Source organism: Oryzias latipes, chromosome 7 (assembly GCF_053564925.1).
Source record: "Oryzias latipes strain Hd-rR chromosome 7, Olatipes_Hd-rR_3.1".
NCBI classification, from domain to species: domain Eukaryota; kingdom Metazoa; phylum Chordata; class Actinopteri; order Beloniformes; family Adrianichthyidae; genus Oryzias; species Oryzias latipes.
Window position 1 is genome coordinate 29,727,432 of NC_136243.1, and position 22,610 is coordinate 29,750,041.

The window sequence follows — 22,610 nt, forward strand, 5'->3', positions numbered from 1 at the left end:
TTGAGAAGATCAGAATTTTGAAATTTACTTCAGTTTTTTACATTAAAATGGTTCATTTTAGATCTTCTGGGTTTCACTAAGTGAACAATAAAGAAAAACAAATAAATAAATTCACATTCTGCTGTTACTGTTGGGTAAATGCAACTAGATGCATCATTAACAATGACTTAACGGCATACATTACTCTATGCGTTGTTAAGATAATAATTTCAGCCTAATTGTCCCTCATATCCTTTTTAACATTTTTAAAACAAAAAAGTTTTTTCAATATGATAGTAACCATTTTAAAAGTAAAACAGAGGATGAATAAAAATGAAATCAAGCAGAGATTCAGCTGAAAAGACTGGAAAACCAAACTCCAAGGTGTGTCATAGTTTGATTTGCTGACAGAGTAACATGTTAATGAAGCAGCCTGGACTCAAAAGCAACATCAGAGTTGCTTTTATTTGATAGAGCTGGGTCTAGCACTCACACCCAAATAAATACTTTCAAAATAAGATGACATTTTTTTCTTTAAAATATCTTCTCTTTCAAAAAGATGAGCTATATATAAATACGTATGAGTTTAAAAAAACAAAAACTGTATTACTATAATTTTTTTTACTTTAAATTTGCTTCATATTCCTTACTTAATAGACCCCAAAGTGTAAATTACAACTTAAAGAAGTGATGTGCGGTTTGGCTCAAACGCTATCGTACCTGCATGTCGAAAACAAAACTGTCTCAACATTGCCATCGTGTGGTTGTTCTGCATCCACTTCAAATTCAAGTGCAGGTGTTGTCTTTTTTATGGGATACAAATCAAAATATGTCAGACAAAACTGCTGTATCGAGATAATGATACAAAATAGATGCATCAGAATGGAGGGGAGCATTTTTTCATCTGCTCCTGATTCACAAAGATTTGAATAAAGAAATAGTCCGAAAAGCTATTTTTTGCTAATTTTTTTTATATACAGTACAGACCAAATGTTTGGACACACTTTCTCAATCAAATGAATGGGAAGGTGTGTCTAAAGTTTTGGTCTGTACTGTATATATCCTATTTATCCTCATCAGAAAAAGAGAAAACCCCAAGAAACACTGTTTTCATGGGAATGGGTTTTTGAAGCCCAAGACTTCTGATATGTGATGCTGACAAAAACCTAATACTTTGCATCCCTCTTTTATACAACAAAGCCAAATGTCAAAAAGGCCAGAAAAGGTTTTTATTTCTATTTGATTGATTGTACAATTTTTGGACATTCCGGGAGCCATGAACTGTAAAATGGCACAAAACGATTTTGAGGAAGCAGTTTGTTTTACATTGTTTGGTGAATCTAAATAGTCTCTTAGGGGTGAGTTTGTCTTTGTGTGGCCTCACGGTGGACCAGCGACCTCTCCAGGGTGTAACGGGCCTTTTCCTCTGAAATTAGGCTAAACGGGCTCCAGCATCTTTCTGTGACCTTGCAGAGGACAAAGCAGGAATGGAAGATGAATGAAACGGAGACAATCAAGAAAAGGAAAGAAAGTTTACGTGGAAAGTATCCAAACTGAAAAGCATAATGCTTGACTTCAACAGTCTCACGGAGGAAAAAAAAGAAAACATTCAGAGCCTCCGCCTTTGCTTGTTCCCTTTAATGTTACAGTAAACAACGCAGAAAGACTGTCAGACAGATGAGCGCGAGTACAGACGGACAAAAACACCGAAATGTCAGCTTTCATTAGGAGGAACCCTGAGTGGGTGTGTCACTGAAGCTAAACGTGGATAGAATGTGACATCATGCTTAATTGAACAATTTTTAACACCCGAAACAAAAATAGACAGAAATATATTACATGTGTCATTTAAATTAATCAACAGGAGCCATTTTCATTATAAAAAATGTTAAATAAAACTGTAGATTCTTCTGAAGTTGTTCAAAAAAAGGGTTTTCACAAACATTTTTAGGGATAACTATGATGGCTGAAGGGTCAGATTTTGATGTCTGCACATAAGACAACTATGTGGACATAGTACAGTTTAATATGCATGCTACACACAAACACACACACACACTGTTTGCATTCAATAAAAGAAGGAAGGTCTTAATATCTCTTTTGGTGCACATCCTTTGATTTAATGTACATTTTTCTGTGAAAAAAAAATAACCTTTTGTAAAAACTGAATTCCCTCTGAACTCATTTGAAAGGAAAGTAGAAAAACCTAAAGACGCTTAAACACATCTGCATTCTGCATGCGACGAAAACTGTAGCAATCATCACAACTGACAAAACAGTAGAGGTTAAGCGATGGCACATTTTAAAATGGAATATATAAAAAAAAATACTGAAAAAAAAATCAAATAAGGCTGCTATTTTTCCCATTTTGGCATATATTCATATATTTATCATGTGGTACAACAGAATATTTATCCAAAAACCCTCTGCTCTGTTAAATAATTGCTTTAGTACAACAAGTGCAATTTGTTACCTAGGATAATAAAAGTCTCTGTATAATCTTGTGATGAAGGATACATTTATTCTTCACAGCTTTAAGCTTTTAACTGACAAGAAATATTTCCATCTTTCATTACCATTTAAATGACACACTTTATTTTTAGGAAGAGTGCTGAAGAGGGTCAGATCATCTTTTTTTTTTTTTTTTTTTTACATATTTATTATCAAGAAAAATCTGTACACATCCCAGCTTCATGCAAATACACCCCTTCAAATATTACCCTTAAACAAAATAGCAAAAAAAAAACGCCAGTTTTTTTGTACAATTAACATAAATATGTCCTTCACAGTTTTATTTCTTAATTGTATGCATTTAATAATAAAATTCTGTGCACATTAAATTAGATTTAATTATACAAAAACACAAAAGAGGACATTCTAACTGCTTTTGATGGCGTGAACAGCACATTCTGCAGCGATTACAATAAATTCTTGGTTTTACACAAAGATTTATATTTGGCGATGTGTTGTTTACTTTCATTAAATTCATTTTGTTGTAACTGTAGTTTTAATACAACCATCATGATAACTTGTCCTCTTTCTAACAGGCAACTCCCACAAAAACAGATCACTAGAATTAGAGAAAGTTCCAAAGGTTCAAACTTTATTTAGGAACTGACTTGTAGATCTCAGCTATAAGTTTACGATCATAAAAGGTAAAAAAAAATAAAAAAATAAAAGCCAAACTCATTTTCCAGATTATCCAATTATCAACATTTAAAATGTAAGCCTATGAAAAGTTACACGAGTCCTACAAGCAAATATTTATGCTGTTTTTTGGCACTAAACTCAAACCAAAACCACTTTATTTCTGTAGTTCAGGAAGCGCGAACCCTGACCTTCGCATCACTGGGGCTTAGTCGAATGTGATGGAATAAGACTGCAGCAGCCTGACTCCCCATCATCAAAATCATCTGATAAGGGGAGTCAGATTAAATAAAAAAAATAAAACACTAAAACCAGTCAGCTTTCTTAAAATGAAACTGCTGAACTCATGCTACATCCAGATCTTGCTGCTCCAAGAACACTGGGAAACATTTGAAAAGTCTGCTTTTTGAAGCCTCGTTTGCTTCTCAGTTGGTCTGTGAATTAAAGAGACACAAGATTAATACTTAATTGCAACACTGACATCTTTGAAATAACTGAGCTGAGAACTAGCTTTTTTTGAAGAAGACACGCTAGACAGAAGCAGTGTGCATCAGAGGAGACATTAGGTTCAATTTAAATACAAGAGGATTCACAGGAGACTATAGCTGCCTGATGGGGGGCAGGTTAAGAGTCTCCAGAGCGCTGTGGTAGAGCTCCCTCAAAGCTCGAAGCAGATAGAGGCGACAGAACATCTGGTTGAAGAGGTGAGGCAGCGGCTCCTGAGGAGGAGAAAAATACATCAGGGGAGCTTCAGCCAAGAGGACAATTCTAGTTTAAATCTTAGGAATGATTATCTATGAAAATAAAAATATAAAAACAAAAAAAACATATACATTTCTAGCCTGTAACACTGGAGTGTGCAGCCTTCAATACTTAAAAAGCCATTTTGATTTCTCACCGACAAGCCCAACAAGAGCCACAAAGTCTTATTTCACTCATGATGAGGAAATAGTCATTAGTCAAAATATGAAACAGTTTATAACTTTTGACAGAAGTTCACATGATTTCCTTTCAAAATAAAATGCATCCTGTGTCACATAGGATCATCTCAATGCAGCAAAAGTGTCTGCTGTTTTTTAAGCTACTGGAACAAAACAATTTCCCTGTTTTGGAATTAATTTAAACTCTCTTCTGATTCTTCTTCTAATGTCAGCAGTGATACAAAAATTGTTTATGAATTTGTGGTGCATCCCTGCCAGAAATCCATAAATCTAATGAGCTAAAGTGAATTCATAGTTAATTAAGTCAATGAATCAATCACTTCGTTTATATAGTATTTTTATCAACATGCTGTCAAACTCACAAGGGGTTTAAACATATATTTAATCATTTAACCAATAAAAAAATCATAAGACACATTAGATTAAAGCAACAAAAGAAATTGATTCTTGCCATATTTTTCAAACTATTAGCCTAATTTTAAATCCTTGAATTGGTTCAGAAATTGAAAATCTGCTTTATAATCACTATGAATTCTGCTTGTGCTTACTGACCTCAAATTGATTTTCTGTGGTACACGATGCTCAAAAACCTGTCAAAGTGCTTCGGTATGATTTATGTAAACTACGAGGGATTGATGGATTGTTGGAGAATTACGACTAGCAAAGTCAGGAACCTCATGGCGTGATACAGCCTGTAAACTAAGCCACTGTTGAGGGGACAAAGAGTCACATGTGCCTCAGGTTACATACAGACCCCTGATCGAACAGGAGAAAACCAAAGAATTATTTTAGTTTGCGTGAATTGGCATGTTTAAAAATGGACTTCCAAATCCCCTAAAAACTCTATTTCCCAGGAAAATTTCTTTCGTATAGGTGAACACGTAAATATATGAATATAACCTCACCCCCAATACATGGACTCTGTTGTAATACGAGCTGAAGTCTTTACTGAGAGACACAAGAAACTTACAGATCTGAAAAACAAAAACATTCATCATTTTCCAGACTTTAAATCTTCTACAGCTGACTTTGACTTTAAGGACACTGTTATCACCTTTTCTCAAGCATACCTGTTCAGTCTTGATGTTAGCTCTAGCTCCTCCCCCCTCATAACCAATGGCTTGTCCTGATTGGTCCAACAGCTCAGAGAAGGGAATGAGGTAATTGAAGAGGAGGAGCCACTCCCCCTGAACGTCACAACATAAATGACAACATGATTAAAGTCACATTTCAGTTCAATATAGATTCAATTTTGTATCTGTTACATCTATATAGTGATAAACAAGAACTTTCAGAACTAAATAAAAGTATTTGGGGGGGGGGGTTAGGAAAAAAAAGGAAGTGGCACCTCTTCTTTGAGAGCAGAAAAGTCCAGCTGGGAACCTTCAGGGATTTCTGGGTACAAACCTGAAGACCACCATTCAAAAATCCACATTAATAATGAAAATGATATGCAGACTGCTGGTTAAAAACAACCATCACCACTGATCTGCTGGAAGAACATTTTAATCAGAGCAGATTCAAATCCACACTCTGTCTTGGAAGTATAAATACATAAATAATTATAAATTATAAGGCCATAAATGCATCTGCAATGTAAAGAACTTGACAAAACAAGCTCTAATACACAGGGAGATGTGCAAACACGCACAGAGCAAGTATCATTTTTGCATTTATCACCTGAATCCCCTTTGATGGTTCATAAATGAGTAGATTTGAGATGTTAAAGCTAAAGTCTGACCTTTCTCAACTCCTCTCTCATAGCTGTCAAACAGAGTGTGCAGTCTGGCACAGTTATACATAACAAACACTCCTCCTCGGGGTCCCTTTGTGGACACTCCCCCTTCCTTCTGGACGTCCAGCGTCACCTAAACAAACACATCTCAGGTTAGATCGCGTCAGCTCAGGACCTCCTCCATGAAGCCGTTCAGTATGGATGTGGCAGGAAAGCCTGCAGCCGTCTAGCTGCGCAGCACTCACTGGACTGGTGTGGACTGTCGACAGCAGCTCAAACCTGACCGTGGCAGAAGTCATCACTTTGATGATGTCATCCCACGTCTGACCTACAAACAAGAATCATTTCACTGCCATCGGCTGCATGTTGGTATTGTTCAGGTGGATCTCATAAGTAACAAAACAGAACGGAACATAAACAGGACTCCAATCCCGTCTGCATGCAGACACACCCTCGACTTGATCTCCGTACTTCATCTCTGACGCCTCCTTCATCTGACCGCTTCTCAGCCTGGAGGACAGAAAAACACCAAGCCTCAAGCGGGGCTTGGGAATGCTACAGAGAACACTAGTGCATTGTGGGAGAAAGCAGCCATATTAAAGTAAGACAAGACCAAAATAAACTAAATGATTAGAGGAGATAACAAGTCTATGTTTGTTTAAAACATTTGTGTGGCTTCTGTGTAATGTTAGGTGTTGCTTTAAGGTTTCAAAATGTGATAAAGCCACAGAAAAATCAATTTAAAATAAAGATTTTTATTTAAAAAAAAAAAGTTTTTCCCCTCACTAAGGAATACGACGGAGTGTTAGGGCCACCATGAAAGCAAAACAATGCATTTAAATATGAGAATAAAGTCATAAAGTGTAAAGAAAAAGTTGAAAATTTATTAGCTAACATCAGAAAATTAGGAGAAAACAGTCAACATTTTAAAAGAAAACAGTCATAACAATATAAGAAAAAAAAGTTGTAATTTTGCCTCATAGATTTAAGACTTTAATCTTATAAATTCTCAACTTATAAATTATAACTTTATCATCATAAAATATTGACTTTTTTACTCATGATTCTACAACCTTATTCTTGCGAAATGTTGACTTATTTCCCTCACACTTTTACAACTTTCTTCACATATATTCATTTTTTTTCCCATCGCGGTGGCTCGATAATCCGTCATAAAGTTGTTTTTTTATTGATTATAAAATGAGACAGTTTAATGCCAGAAAGTAACGATTTTTGTCTTCATTGTGGTCACATGTGATCAAACAAACATGTTTTTGAATCAAATTAAAAAAAAAAGATCAGAAAATGTGTTGTTTTTTGTTTTGTTTTTTAAAAAGAAGCACATCAACCAGTCCCACTGCACAAAAACAAAAAGTAAATGGCAACTTCTACACACAGGACACCATGAATCTTCATCATAGATGGGAAAAATGTGCAGCAGTAACACACACAGGCAAAGCAAAGCCACATGGGTCCACCAATACACATCAGATTGTAGTGAGTGTTGTTGCTTTTAGGGCTGAGAGACGTAAGAAAGAACTTGTGAATCTTATGAATGTTTGAAGAGCTGCAGAAAATGAGGCTCAAGTAAAAAAAACAACAAGATGAAAAAGCCAAACAGAAGAACAAAGACAGACATGAATAAAGAAAGCCACGTGTCTTACTGCAGGTACTGTGCAGCAGTGAGGTGAGAACCAGGAGTCTTCACAGGCCCACACACAACATGTTTCTGCAGCCACAGAGAGCACAACAGCTAAAAACAGGAACGCGCTCCGACCAATCATTGTGCACCTGAGCGAGTGAGGGGCTCACCTGTGCATGCGGCGCTCCACTCGCTCTCCACAACATCGCCATCTGCTGCTGGCGGAACTCGTCCTGGCAGGAAGTCACATGCAACACGGTGACAGTGACGTCCTATGAAGGATGCAGAGGACTGTGGTCAGCATTTACTGTGATGGAATTCGCTGTTGTGTGTCATTGATGGTGTGTTTCTTACAGTGCAGTCAGCTGTGCATAAATCCAGTTGTGCCAGTTGGGAAATGCTGTCTCTCTGAACTGAACACAATGGAAAAATCATTATTTACCGACTCATTTAGGACATTAGAATTCAGTTTATCAAAGTTAGCATAACTTTAATATAAGAGGTTTTCTTGAAAGCATTTTAGCAGCCAGACCATTTTCTAAAAATGTATCTGCAAAAACAACTAAAAACAAGACCTCAAAAGCGCAACAGTGTTGCTGCTACTAACATTAGGCAAAGATGTGACTCACTTAAAACAGAGAAATTCTCAGCCCAGCCCACAGACATCTCAGGTAAATGATGTTGGATGTGCTTAACAGTTCAGAATTATGATGCCCCATTTTAGTTTTTTCCTCTTGTTGGAAAGTTTGTTTTGTTAGTGATCAAAACAGAGTCCAGGAGAACTTTATTTGGAAAACTGTGCCAAAGATCTTTATGTTAAGCTGTCTTTAAGTAATCAATCACCAACACAAATGAGAACACACTCTGAGTAAGAATGGGGGGTGAGAAACAAAGAAAATCCAAGCAGAGAACCGATAATCTGCAGAGGCAAATGGAAACAACAGGCTGTGAGGAGGAGGAGGAATAGAAAGTCTGCTTGTTTCTATAGCAGTAGCTGAGGAAAGTAGCATATGGAGAGCAGGGATGGTTTGATATCATTTTTTCCGGCCGATATTGATAACCGACATTTCCCCTGCAGCTGTGGCCGATAGCCGATATTTGCACTTACCGACACTAAAGTGTCTACAGTAATAGAAAGTTTAGATTTCCTTTTTGTTTCTTTATTACAAATGCATGACCTTTCTTTTAGTGGAAAATGACACTGTACTTGATCTTTATGACATACAGCAAAGGATCTCAGAGGAACAAGAATCACTTTAAAACCTTCATGTAAATATATCTGAAAGCTTTTAGAACATTTGTTGAATATTGGACATAACTGTAAACCATAACTTCCCCATTGCCAGGGATCTAATAGGAAAAACATGTAACCCCATCAAAAATAACATTTACCTGACAGCAGTCATTTACTGTCTATGACTGTAAACACAAGCTTCCTATTCAAAAATTAAGTGTTGCTGAAAACATTCAGAAGAATATCTGCAGATTTTTTTAAATCAGACCAATAAACTCAAAAATGTGCAATACGGGCACCGATATATCGCCCATCCTTAATATTTACACACTGTATTAAACTACAATCATTCGAAAGTCTGCAATTTGACTGTTTATGCATAAAGGTGGATCTAAACTCCCATAGTGAAGCAGATTTATATTAATAAACATGATATTTGTTTTCACCTCATGACAGGAAAACAGAATAAACGGAGTTGTGCATGCCCTCACCTGTACAGGTACCAAGGCTGGGGTCATATCCCAGCAGCCCCTCCTCTTGGAAAACACGTTTCAAGTTGATTCGAAGCGCTCCCTCATTTTCCTCTTCCTCCTCTACTTTCTTCCCTCCGTCTCCTCCTCCTCCTCTGCAGGTCTTTCTGCCTCGATCTGCTCCCTCTTCTCGATATATTGAGCTCTCCAGAGCTTTGAGGATCTGCTCCTCCTGCTCCTCATAGGTCAAATCTGCCGCAGCTGTTGGCCAATCAATTCCGAGCGCTCGAAGGAAGGCGACGATGTTGCCGTCTTTGGGAAGCTTGGGGCAATAAAACACTGAAAATCTAAGGCAGAAAGTGCAACCTCTATCAGACATTTAACAATACATCTGCTTACATGTCAATTCTGGGCATTTCTTTCTTCTTCTCCACCATTTGCTAAGACAGAAACAACCCAGCAGACTTACCCCTGGCTTCTCAACAGCGCCCCCATATGGTCAGCCAGTAGAACAGTTCTCAACTGGCCCAGAGTCAGCGTTTCAGGAGTGGGTGTGTAGATTTTGGGGTGAAGTGCAGGACAGTTGATCAAAACGCAGCCTTCCTTTTGACTTGAAGGCTTCAGATAATCCGCCGTTTGACCTGCAAGGACGGCCTTAAAGGCAGCAGCCCGGTCCACCCGCAGCCTCAAGCCTTCGCCCATCACCTCAGCACCAGCAACAGGGAGCACCCCACTTCCACGGAGAGACAGGACTCTGGACATCACTGCAGGAGGAACCTGAATGGATTCAACCATGACAGTGTTACTAACAAAAAGAAGAAAAAAAATCCTCTGTAAATATTTTTGTAGCCTAAATCAAAATGTATTTTTTAATTCAAATATAAGTTGGATTTTTAACTTTTAGTCAGTCCCATTTGTGAATATAATATATATGGAGAGAAAAACATATACATATCTATAAAATATGTTAAAAAATATTGAACTGAACTTTAGTCATCTCACAGGAGAAATGTCAAAGACAAAAAAAAAGTCACAATACAAAACGAGTAACTATACAAATCACTGACCACCAAATAAGCTAAACAAACAAATAACCAAATAAACAAATAGATAAATCAATACTTCTGATAGACATGTATCAATATCTATAATTACACATAAAAAGAACTAACACAACAGGGGTGGGATATTATAAGTTTGCTTCTTCCTACTCTCTTTTAAGCAGCAAATCAAACTCCACTGGACTTTGATAATCTGTACTGTATGCATAATGGCAAAAACATCTACTTATGAATATGACTAAATACATGATCAAGAAAATGTCACCATCTTCTTACATCTTCGTTGAAGACCCACTCAGATGAAAACAGTTTTTAACATGTTTTTGTGACATTTTCTGATAATAAAGTATATAAATAAAGAAAATTAAGAAAAAATATTGCATTTCTGAGATATATATTTAATTATTCTAATTGATATGAATCAGGAGCGGACAAAAAATGTCTCAACAAACAACATGTATGATCAAAAAAATAATTATTATTATTGCAAACCACTAAACTCATTTTCAAATCTCTGCAGAACCGGGTCTTGAAGCAGGAAAGTAAATCCTTCGGGTCAGGGGTATTTGAAGACCAAAAAACATCAAAGTCCCCTCTCCATGAAGGCTGGTTTTAAATCAGAGCCCTCATGCGGAACCAACTGACCCACATATTCTGTGCCACACGGGTCAATAAGAACAGCCAGGGGCTGTCAGTGTCTGCGGGGTCATGATGGAGCAGCGTCCGGTCACGGCAGGAGGACTCATGGATGCGTCAGAACCAGCTTCCAGCTCGGAGGACTTCATTTTAAACACGGGAACTACTGCAGCTGAATGAAACGCAAGGATGCTCTGAGCCGCTTTGAGCTTCACTCAACGAAAAAACAAAATTACCTTAATTTGTCAAAAACAAAACCAGTGTCAGTGAAGCCACTCTATGGCCTGGTATGGTTTGATTATGTTGATTTCGAATCTATTCTAGGTACAGCTTCAATAACGCTATGGTGAATCTGTATGTGTATGTGCGTTTACATCATTTATGCGTAAAAGGTGTGTCGTGAAACTAAAGACGTCCAAGTACCGACCTGTCCGTCCGCGTACAGCGTGTTGAGCACAGTGGCGGGCGACAAGAAGTCCCGGTTCCGCAGGTTTTTGGCGCTGCTCTCCTTGAACCAGAGCTTCTCCGGATCCGGGAACACTCTGTCTCCCTTGCTCCGGTTTGCAGCGGGAGCATTTTCTCGGTTCCCCCGCAGCGCGGAGCTGAGCGCCTGCACGGTGGAAGCGACACGAAGAGGCGAGAGCTCCTCGATTTCCTCCATCACACTTGTGAGCAGGCTGTCAGCACAACCACACTCTCCTCATTTTTCTTTATGTAACGCAGACAGACGGAACCCACCACGGACAGCAGACTGAAATTTGTCGTGAGGTTTTGGCAGCTGAGCGGTTGTCCGGCGGTCGATGTCCAACATTGGTTGTTAAATGAGGCGGCGGTAGCTATTTGTCGTAAGAGGAACCAATAAAAGGTAACCAGTGTTTCTTCCGAGAGACATTTTGGTGGTGGACCTGGGCAGCGCCGTTTAGTGGCTGGCGGAATGAGTCACACCGCTAGAGGAGACACGCCCGCTTGAGATGCCTGGCCAATGGTGGCGGAGCGCGACGCCATCTTGGTGAGGTCATCGGTGCCCACATGACAATGCTTTCTATAGCATACCCTTTCCAATTATAGTATTCTCTTTTGTATTCGCCATATTTTGTAATTTTTATGTAAATGTTCTGGTATTGTTTTGTATTGTGTTCTATAAATAAATAAAAAAAAAATTCTATAGCATACCCCTCATTTTTCAATCTTTATTAATGAGTTCAAACAATACATTAAGACAATAAGAAACTCTGATAATAAGAACGCCATCAAAACATTAGATCTGTGTATTAGTTTCAATATATATGCATAAAATGTATAAACCCCCTGGCTTGTTCCTTCGTTGTTGTTCACTGTTCAACATTGTTTTGTATTGATTTTTTACATTCAATAAAGTTTGAAAAAAAATGCTTTCTATAGCCTTTGGTAAGTAAGTAGCTTTTATATACTTTATATATATATATTTATATTTCTATATATTTATACATATATAAATATAAAAAATATATCTAAATATATATGTATATAACTTACATACGTACATCATTTGTTGTTGTTAAATAAGAGAAACAGGCAGCCTTAAAAGCTCAAACTTTAATGAAAAATGCTAGTTGCTGGACTTCTTACAAATAAAAAAAATTATAACAAAGAATTTTTAAAAATCATTTTTAAAAATGTAGAAATTTTAGACCTCTTTGACATGTAATTTAAATTATTTAGAAAAGCCTAACAATAAATCAATAATAATACATAATAATAAATCAATAATAATAATAATAACTAATAATAATAATAATAAATCAATAATAGGTCAACAATAAGTCCAAAAGTTAACAACAGATTTACCCTTTAAAAAAAAATATAGATTTACCCTACTGATTGATGTGAGTGATAAATTTGGTGTAACATAGATGGTATGGTGTCAGGTTTTAAGCGAACAGTCTGGCCAGTCTTATCAAAATCTGTTTCCACAAAATGGTACCACAGTGTTCCATCTGGGTTAGCTCTTTTTATTGCTAAGACCCACTTTTTCCTTAAGTCTGAATCCATTGGAAACCTGCAAGAAAAGTTCAGTCACTGAGTCAGAAATGTATAAATCTATATTACTATAATAGCCTAGTCCTAGTATACCGTATATAGGTTTAACACAATAAAGTTTACATTTATGTTGACAGTAAATTATATGTACATCATGCAGCATGTTGATAATAGCCCTGCAGCATCATGCATGTCAACATGTGTACTATTAAAAAAAACATGTGTACTATTAATGAAGCCCCTGCAGCTTTAAAAGAAAAAAAATATTGTATTTACCTGTCAAATGTTATGACTTTCTCCTTCGTGGACTAATTTCTTCAATTTTGGCAGTTGAAACCCGCACAATGAACTGGCATTTAGCAAAAAATGTGTTAACATGCATGCACTGCAGCAGTGACTGATGATGGTGCGGCTCTCCTCCCATGAAGAACCACGTGATGTCTCCTCTAGCAATAGAACTCATTTGGCAGAATATTTAACTATTGATAGATTTAAATCATACAAATACACAAAAAAGCTTTATATTAACCCAGGAGAACCCAAGAGGGATTTTCTTCCTGCCTTCTAAAGTTAATTTACATTTATTTGTTTACTTTTTTTTTACACTGGGAAGCAGCAATTAACATATTAATAATAATAATAATAATAATAGAAACAGTAATATCCTCTCCCAAACTTGGTTGGTGTGTATAGTCCATCTACAGTTATTGCATTACTTTAACACATTTGAGCGGTCAATAAAATATAAAACAGTTTTAAATCACACATAGGCTACTTGAATTGTGCAACTTGGTTTTTACAAAATAATGTTCTAAAACAAGATAATCATCAATGTTGCTGTCAAAACTCAAAAAGGAATGCTGTAAGGACCATGGAGCATGGAAACGGAGTTCAGTTTAAAGCATCTTGCGAAATTTACACCACAAATCTGGAACAATCATAAAAGGAAAACACGCATTATACAAATAAAACAAAGTAAATAGAATCACAGATTGACATAGACTAATTAAACTTTTCTGTAATGATATTAAAAATTTGTTTTAATGATGCTGAACTTTTTGGGTATTATGCAACACGTTTTTTGTGCCAAAAATACAAAAATTATCTAGTGAAGATATGACAGCTAGTTCACCAACAAATAATAGCTGTATTAAATTACATTCTTGGAGCAGGTAATGGTCTAAAGAAATATCCGTAAAAGGTTTTAGAGAAGATAATAGTTTAAAAGCAGATTGACTACAACATTTTTTCTCAATTTGTCGAAAATATAAGAGGATATTCAGATGAATGCATGACTGGTTTTGTTTTCTGTAAACAATGTATTTGTTTCTTTTATTTTTCAATTCGGAATTCTAATGATCTGCATTTAAAATGTGAACATTAAAGGAAAATTGCATTATTTGTGACAATAAACAAAGTACACCAACCACATGTTCCACTATTATTATTATCTTTTTCTCAGTTGTTGGGAATTATTTTTTCGGGCGCAAAAATATGACGTAAAAAAGAGCCGCGCAACTATACAAGGGAGCTGTTTGTTATAAGTTACCAACCTTCGCCACACATGCTGTCCCAAAATAAGATGCACAACTGGCAGGAGAACGAGATCAAGGAACTTCTGATCCTTCGGGGTTCGGATGCGATCCGCAGCCAGATCACGGGGACCGTGAAGGACTCGGTGGTCTACAGCAGGATGACCAAACTGCTGGCGGATCGGGGGGTGCACCGGTCCCACATGCAAGTCATCAGCAAGCTAAAGGCTCTGCGGAAGCAGTACCTGAAATACCACGACCAAAGGAGCCGCACCGGCAGCCACCGAGTGCACTGGCTCTTCTACGACCTGTGCCACCGGGCCTTCGACAACTCCCCCATGGTGAGCCCGTCGCCCCCGCCCGCCACGGCGGACGCGACCCCGTCCCCGTCGCCGCCCGCAGCTCCACCTGCACCTGCACCGCCCTCTGCAACATCCAAAGACGAGAGCGGAGAGGTCCAGATCAGCCTGTGGGACGACGTGGACGAGCAGGAGACCGAAAGGCACCTGGAGGCGGTGGAGGCATATGATGAAGAGGAGGAGTTCAGCCCGGCGGAGCAGCTGCAGAGCATCAACACAGGTCTGTGAGCTCTGCAGGACACTTTTCCTGCTGCACTGTGGCACAAAAATGTGTCTAACTGAACCCCAGAAAGGAAAGAATGAGTAGAAAGAAAGGAAAAAGTCCTTCACTTGTACCAAAGAAAAATAATAAACAATTCTTATCCGTTTAATAACTCATAAAATATAATTTTGCAAAATAAATAAGGTGCTGTGTATTTATATTTATATTTATATTCCTACAATCCAACCAGATCGATCTATTTTGAGGCCAATTTTTAACCAAAATTGACCCATTTCATTATAAAATCGTTTCAAAATGAAATAAATCCATAGTGGAAACTACCAAAAAAAATCCATTATTTGAGTATAAATCGACAAAGTGTATCACCGCAAACAACACACATGTGTGCAGCAAACAACGATCAACCATCATTCCAGTCCAATGTGTGGAAACATTAGCAAAGACCTGTGACCATACAGAATGCTGTAATGACGTTCCCTTTGGATTATTTTGATGTGGAAAAACAACAGTGGGCTGAACTTTAGGAAGCTTAAACTTGAATGGATCTGCATTTTATTCTATTACACATATTTAATTTACACTCGATTATCTTGGAAGGAATCTGGAAAACTTCACCTGCTGTTCAGTATCAGGTATTTATCTCTGAGTCACACTGGTGGAAGTTTGGACACTTCTTTCAAAAGCAGTTTTTAAAATACATTTTAATCATTTTCTTTCAGAAAAATGCTGCTGTAAAACAGTTTAAGGATTTTTATGATTGTAGACTTTCTTGTGATTTTTTTTTCTGTTTCCTGTCTGTTTTCTTTCCCTTTCTCAAAAAGTCTTGCCTTTTGCTAAAACAGTTGAAAAAAGGAATGTTGTTCTTTATCTGTCTTTCCTGGATAAATAAAAGTTGAATAAAAGAATAGATTTATAGAAACTCAGTTCATACTTGCAGGCATAACCATTGGGTTTCTTATTTGTCTTTGTTGTAAAAACAAGTCTTTTTATTGTTGAAAGTCCTTTTTTCATATTTTGGCATTTATAAGATGAAACTAAACAGAAGTGGTTCTGGAAAGGAAATTTGAAACTGTAATTGTCATTTAATCAGCGTATCAGAAAGTCAATAAATGAGACTGTGAAACTTTGAATGAATATAAGTTTAGAGAAATTCCGTCTATACCTTTCCAGGCATAACAATTGGTTTCTTGTTGATTGTTTTTATTATTTTGTACTTCTTAAAATTCCTTTTTCTTCTGTTTCAATCATAAGAAAGATGAAACTAAACAGAACTGGTTCTGGAATGGAAATGTGAACCATCATCGTGTCATATAGTAAATGAAATTGAAGTATGAAGTTGTGAAGGTAAATAAAAGCTGTGCTTTGGCTGCTGACCCCAGTCCTATCCTTCTCTGCGTCTTGTTTGCAGCGTACACCGTTCCATCCCGGAAAAGACGAGCAACCGTGATGGATCAAGTCTCCTCCCTGGTGACGGCCACCGTCGCTCAGCTGCGAGAGATGGATGCCGCCATGCAGGCGCAGGAAGACGCCCGTCTGCAGAGGTTAATGAGCCACGAGAGAGAAATGCAGAACACTCTAATGAGTCAGCTGGTCGTCATGAATGAGAGGATCAGTCGAGAAAACCACGAGCGAAATCTTGAACTTGTGGACAGAATACTCTCCAGGTTCCCCTCGCCCTCCTCAAGCCACTGACTGGATCTCATGCGTGTGTTGTGTCTGTGGCTGCAGCAGTCAGTCATTTGGGCATGTGGGAACACGTTTGAGTCAGCACGCCGTTGGCCGGTGCCTAAGCCCACATTGGTTTTACTGAAATTTTTTTAAAAACATATGACTGAAACTTGCCTTTAACCTCAATCAAGTCTGCTGAGTTGTAGCTATAGTCCAGATTCAGGTTGAAAAAACCGGCCATGTTCAGATTTTCTGCTCACAGTGTTGGTTTCATCTTTAGTTCATGGCATAGCAGCTGTAAACTGATAGTGTAGCTGACAAGCACGAGTGCAGACGAAAAAACTAAAAGGGTTTCTAGAAAATATCTGGAATAGTGATCTTTTTATTCTCATGAGCCAACTCTGAGACAAAGTCTTTGCTGGTGTTCATTTTGGACAATCAACTAAGTGTTAAATCAATCCTAAAGTCCCACTCCGATCATCTCTTGATCCTTTTTAAAACTGTTCCCAGTGGTCTTTAATTACACAGTTTTTAGCCAAAACCCAAAAAAAGAAACCTGTGTTGTTTTCTACCTACTCTACTGCTACCTTACAGCCCCTCACACCCCCAACTTGACATTAGCAGGGCAACAAAAATGCAATATTGGAGCTATCCAGCCAGTTCGGATGAGGAAAAGGAATATTTAGTCCCCTACCAGTGGATACATCTGGAAATACTTCTTACCATAGCAAAAATTCTAAGCATTTTGTATTTATCACTTGCTGATTGGAAGTCAATTGCTGTTTGTACTTTTTTGTTGCTTTGGTAGTTGGTGCTAAGTTTTATTAAAAATCACTGCACTAATAAACCCATTCAGATCAGGTGTTTTTAAAAAGTCTCAAAAACTCTGTATATATTCTTTGAAAACGTTATTTATTAATTATTAAAATAAATGTGTTTCTCAGTTAGCACATCTCTTTTGTTTTGTTTTTCAGCAGTTTATGCAGCAAAGGATCTCATAGGAACAAGGATCACTTTAAAACTTTCATATAAAGAAATCGGTCAGCATACAGACCATTTATTGAAAACAACTGTAAACCATAAGCTTCCCATTGCCAGGGATCTATTAGGAACAACATGTAACCCCCAACAAAGAGAACATTTACCAGAAAACAGTCAAAAACAGTTCTAAAGCAAAGTTTGTACATTAAAGGTAGGCCTGCACAATATACCGCAAATTTATCATTATCGCAATATCCAGCTCTGCAATATGCATATCGCAAAAGACAGTGAAAATCGCAATAAATCGTAAACCTTAAATGTGTTAATACAACCTTGTGGCAGCTTGAAGCATTTAACGAATCAAATAAATCCCTTTATGCATTTGACCAATCAGATGGACGCCTTCACCTTGTTGACCAATCGGATGGAGGCCTATTATGTTAGATGTTTGTCTCCTATGTCAACAAGGGTCATTTGGAGTATAATTTTTAAACTGTTGCAATTAAATGGGAATGATGTTTTTGTTTATTTTGTTATTTGTTTATATACCGCAAATTATACCGTTATCGCAATATTAATCTTTAATATCGCATATCGCGAGTTTTCCTCATATCGTGCAGCCCTAATTAAAGGTTTTTGGTGATGTCAACAATTTTTAACATATTTTTATGGACATATTCCAAGTTTGTCAAGCTTCCTTCCAGATCCTTCCAACTACCAAAGAAAAAAAAGTGTCCAGTCCAAATTTGTTGAAATTCACCAAAATCTACAATTCTTAGAGCCAAACCCTTCAACATTTGATATCATTGAAAGGCCACAAATTTTCTCTGTACATACCAAAAGGATTACTAATGAGCTGTTGGGAGCTTTAAAAATGTCCTCTATGGATAAAAAATGTTATTGGTGGTAGTCAGGAGGAAATTGATCTTTTTGGTGCAGAACTACAGGTTTACATCAAATCAAATCAAATCAAACTTTATTTATAAAATAGCGCTTCTCATGCACTTTGTGCAGCTCGAAGCGCTTTAACACTAAAAACAGTAAACACACAACATTACAATAAAAACCCCAACCCACCCTTCACCCTTCCCACTCCCCTCCATTAAACCACATGACCAATGGCTCCCACGTACAATGAATTATGACTATGTAACTGTAAAATAAATAAATAAATAAATAAACAAACAAACAAACAAGTATGGCTTGGCTCTGCTGTGAGGAAACAGTATCTGGGAATCCTTTCATACCAGGAGCCAGCCCGGCCAACGGAACATCGCCACAGTGCCCACCCACATCCTTCCAGTCTGTGTTTTTTATAGATAAAAGCAAATGACATGTAATGTTTTTAGCATTAAAGTATGAAAGTGCTTGAAGATGAATTCACCAAACAACCACAATAACTTCCTTTTTGTTTTTTATTTTACATTTTTTTATCAGCATAAAAACGTGTTTGTAAAACCAGGCGAACACCGAAAGCTACAAGAACATATGAAGCATCAGATGGGAACCAATATTTCTTCTCTTAAACTTTATTGAATTCAACTTTATCGAGAAGTAGCTTCTCTTAAACACAAACAACTACATTTGAAAATTGCTTTTCAGTGCTTTGGGGTTCTGTTTAAACATTTGCAATGTGAATGAAGACAGATTTTGTTACAAACAGATCTTTGTCACTGTCATTTGCTATTTTTTTGATGACTTTAATTTAAATTTGGTTTAAGTTTAAGTGTGATCTCGGTCTTAAAAAACATTCAAGTTCCCAAACTGTCATGTTAAATGCAAACCTGTAGTCAAAGAAGAGTATTTTGTGGAAGTCTGTAAAGTCCACGGTAAATGTCCGGTTACAGGTAAGGTAAGGAATTGAACCAAAACGTCCAATTATTTGTGCGCCTCTGAAAGGCTCTGGGCTCTCCGAGCGTTGTTGCTGGCGTTATTCTTGGCTGACACGGAATTCCCGGTTGCGCTTTCATTTGCCAGCAATCCGGGAGAAAACGTGTCATTGAGGAAAAACACCAAGAATTGATTGATTTCACCTCAGGGCTGTTGGTTTTCCTCTTCCTTCTCAAATGAATGAAGGCCAAGCTGCAGTGGAGGGACCAGCGGTGAGCAGATGCAGCTTTCATGAATCAGTGCTGAAGCTAAACATGGTTTCACTGCACAGCTCCGTCAGAGAGGATGTGTAATTGTACTGTAAATGGTTTTACATTCCTTTATACTGTTACAAGTGTTTTGCTGTGATGAATTCAACCTCTTCAACAGAAGCAACTCCTTGGCTGAATGTTGTCTTGGAGGAAAACTTGCAGTTCTTGCTCTGTGGAATGAAGGAGGACGGGCTGCCTTTGTTGATTGTCGTGGATGAAGGTTCAAGTCCTTATCAGGGACCTTGCGAGGGTATGATGTGCTGTGCATTGTGGGATGGAAACGGACCCCATAACCAGCTGGGACATATTATTACAGCTGCATTATGGGTTCCGTTACAATCCCACCCACAAAAAAAAACAGGTTTGGCGAGGGATTTGGTCCGACCTGCAGAAGAGACAACGTCACAAATTATTTTATTTATTTATTTTACCTTCCAACCCATATTGGTAATTTAAAAATGAACACATTGAGTAGAAATTAGAAGCAAAATAAAGGGAATTTCCTTTTTTTTCTGTCCTAACATTAAAAAGCTTCAGTCAACTAACCTGGTTTTTTTTTGTGAAGAATCTGTTCAAAAACTAAGAATTTATTTAGCAGAACGATAAAAAACATTTGTATTAAGGAAAACTCTTCGCTTGTTTCTTTCCAGGTTGAATAATTTTGGATTTAATGGGAAAAAAAATGAAAAAAAAACTGTTCTAACAGAGAGAAGTAACTGGTGTTTCCACAGAGAACTGTCAGTTTGGTGATGCATTAAAATGATGTTGTGGCTGGGATCAAAACTGCTTTTCACCATTGTTGCTTATTTGAATACTTTTCAATGCAAATACAATTTTATTTCCCTGTTTACTTCAGCGAGTGTGAGTTCCAAGCCAGGCTTGGTATGTGGAACCCTTGTGCTATCTTAGATGATAGCACTTACATTGACGTGTTCTCCCTACCTTGACAAAGGTGGATAAAGGTGGAGAAGATTTCATGTAATCCATGGACACCAGTGAAGATCACAAATCGTTGAAGATAAAAGGTTCAGAGCACTGTCTAGTGGGTCTAGATGACCCAACTCCCAACGTTAAAGTGACAGTACAAGGGTTACAATCTGTGAGGTTTCATGTAGATGTTGGCAGATAAGTAGGCTGGTGGTTACATGTCTCAGCTGTAACTTGGTGAGATACAACTTTTTTCTTTTAGAAGACAACAAAAAAAGAAAAAAAATTCATTTCAAGTTGCTAAAAGAAGAAAATCTCCAATAAACGAAAGCAGATTTACCATAGTTTTTATCAAATGGTAAAAAAAAAGAAAAGGTGTGTTACCATCACTTTAACCTTTGAACATGATTTAAACTTTTATTTGAAATGAAAAGTACAGCAAACTTTTACGGACTGTCACAGGAAACCTTCTGAATTTATTATTTCTTTCATTTAACTTTTATTTCACCAGGAGGATCAATTGAGAACACTTTCTCGTTTAAAATGAAGACCTGGCAATTTAAAATGATATTTGAGCAGAGAAACAAAAAGGTTGTAGATGCTGGAGTGAAATTAAATGAACAAAAATTCTTTACAGTCAGTATGACGAAATGCGGTGACACGCATCTGTTTAAGGCTCAACACCGTCTGCAGAACAAACCTGGACGTGCAGAACCCGTCTCAGACCAATTTCTTGGTTGCTGGTTTGAAAAAAAAAGTTTGTCATATTTTGCCCATTACTTCTTGAAAAAACAATGCCGGTTTATGATGCAGTTTATCAACAGTAGCACAGCAAAGTCTACTTGTGCTCAATCTTGAAAAACCAGTTGTTGTTATCTTACTTGAGAAAAAGAAAGCAAGCTCTCCACAAGGAAGAGCTGATAGACAGATAAAAAGAAGAAGAAAGGCAGCAGCGAAGACCCTGAAAGGAGAGACTTCAAATCCTTTTTTTCAGACAAAAACTGTTCAAGGGAACAACGTGAAGAATCGAAAGGAGGAAGTTTAAAAAGTTGGTCTGAGTGAAGACACCAAAGAGTGCTGATAACTGGTGCAGAATCAGCTGAATGGAGACAAAGCGAAAGCAAATAAAGCAGCTGTCAAAAGGACTTTATAGCAGTACAGGTGAGGGACATCTTAACACAATTCCTAAACCTTTGGAAGTTTACACTCTCTAAAAAATACAAAATTGGAAATGTTTTTCAGCTTACCAGCTTTTCACAGCTGCCCGTTGTCCTCGGCAGTCCTGTCCGCCAAACTTCCTCTTTTAAATACTCCAGAGATTTATTTCACTTTCACTTCTCCTGTCCTCACAACGCTCCTCCTTTCCTTCCTTACACCACTACCTCCCTTTATCCCAGAGACAGAGCCTAAGCATTCTCTTTTTTCTTTCTAAATCCACTTTTAATTCAGAATCAAAATAATTAGTTCAGTTAGGGTCATTACAAACATTTATTTGAGGTTTTTAGGGTAAAAATAATGGTGAATCATAAGCAGAGGCCGGCAGGGATCCCTTTTTACATTTACATTTACCTAAATAGATGTATATTAAAAAAAATGCTCAACACTCCACTACAATAAGCTGCATTTGCTGAGTTGCTTTTTTTCTTTTTTTCTGGAGATGCAAAAACAAAAAGAATTGTCAGTATAAATATTTTTGCCATAAAGTCAACTTTGACTTTGCAACCCTAATACATTCTTTAACGGGCTCTCTCTGTTTTAAAGTATCAGAAAATGACAACAAACTCAATGTTCACTTGGAAAGCATCAGTTCATCAGTTTTTATTAATCAAAAGTTCATTAGTGACCCTAAATACAGGAAAGACTTGATATTAAAACTTCAGTGAAACAAAATAAAGGTACAAATTTCTGCTTTGGT

At 37.3% G+C, this 22,610-nt stretch overlaps 2 protein-coding genes, 1 long non-coding RNA gene and 2 other non-coding genes across 8 annotated transcripts; 2 read left to right on the forward strand and 3 right to left on the reverse strand.

The window, feature by feature from the left end:
- Window positions 1-1,598: 1,598 nt before the first annotated feature.
- On the reverse strand, window positions 1,599-14,549 carry dalrd3 (DALR anticodon binding domain containing 3). 4 transcript variants are annotated; one of them, XM_023956432.2, is made up of 14 exons: window positions 11,273-12,186; window positions 9,618-9,925; window positions 9,170-9,495; window positions 7,799-7,857; window positions 7,615-7,716; window positions 7,467-7,531; window positions 6,254-6,312; window positions 6,048-6,130; window positions 5,809-5,935; window positions 5,416-5,474; window positions 5,138-5,254; window positions 4,973-5,041; window positions 3,720-3,845; window positions 2,759-3,560 (listed from the first exon to the last, which is right to left on the reverse strand). In XM_023956432.2, exons 1-13 carry the CDS (start codon window positions 11,504-11,506, stop codon window positions 3,726-3,728), a joined length of 1,728 nt encoding a protein of 575 aa, XP_023812200.1. In that variant the 5' UTR covers window positions 11,507-12,186; the 3' UTR covers window positions 2,759-3,560; window positions 3,720-3,725. The 4 variants fall into 4 exon arrangements, with proteins under 4 accessions (XP_023812202.1, XP_023812199.1, XP_023812201.1 ...); XM_023956434.2 differs by lacking the exon at window positions 11,273-12,186 and adding an exon at window positions 14,418-14,549 and having other exon boundaries at window positions 1,599-3,845; XM_023956431.2 differs by having other exon boundaries at window positions 1,599-3,845.
- On the forward strand, window positions 14,429-17,593 carry LOC105354416 (uncharacterized). The gene is made up of 2 exons (XM_020704486.3): window positions 14,429-14,975; window positions 16,387-17,593. Exons 1-2 carry the CDS (start codon window positions 14,429-14,431, stop codon window positions 16,668-16,670), a joined length of 831 nt encoding a protein of 276 aa, XP_020560145.1. The 3' UTR covers window positions 16,671-17,593.
- Window positions 17,594-17,716: 123 nt separating this feature from the next.
- LOC144993829 (uncharacterized) lies at window positions 17,717-18,823 on the forward strand. Its single transcript, XR_013657093.1, has 2 exons — window positions 17,717-17,838; window positions 18,260-18,823. It is a non-coding gene; the product is annotated as an uncharacterized LOC144993829 (long non-coding RNA).
- Window positions 18,824-19,548: 725 nt separating this feature from the next.
- mir731 (microRNA mir-731) lies at window positions 19,549-19,646 on the reverse strand. Its single transcript, NR_107104.1, has one exon. It is a non-coding gene; the product is annotated as a microRNA mir-731 (primary transcript).
- A 395-nt stretch (window positions 19,647-20,041) lies between these two features.
- mir462 (microRNA mir-462) lies at window positions 20,042-20,109 on the reverse strand. Its single transcript, NR_107103.1, has one exon. It is a non-coding gene; the product is annotated as a microRNA mir-462 (primary transcript).
- Window positions 20,110-22,610: the final 2,501 nt, after the last annotated feature.

Coding starts and splice junctions, on each gene's coding strand:
- dalrd3 (XM_023956431.2), bottom strand. CDS start 11,506: ATGGAGGAAATCGAGGAGCTCTCGCCTCTTCGTGTCGCTTCCACCGTG. Junction 7,717..7,798: donor TATGCACAGCTGACTGCACT/GTAAGAAACACA, acceptor CATCCTTCATAG/GACGTCACTGTCACCGTGTT. Junction 7,532..7,614: donor GTGGAGCGCCGCATGCACAG/GTGAGCCCCTCA, acceptor CTGTGGCTGCAG/AAACATGTTGTGTGTGGGCC.
- LOC105354416 (XM_020704486.3), top strand. CDS start 14,429: ATGCTGTCCCAAAATAAGATGCACAACTGGCAGGAGAACGAGATCAAG. Junction 14,976..16,386: donor GCTGCAGAGCATCAACACAG/GTCTGTGAGCTC, acceptor TCTTGTTTGCAG/CGTACACCGTTCCATCCCGG.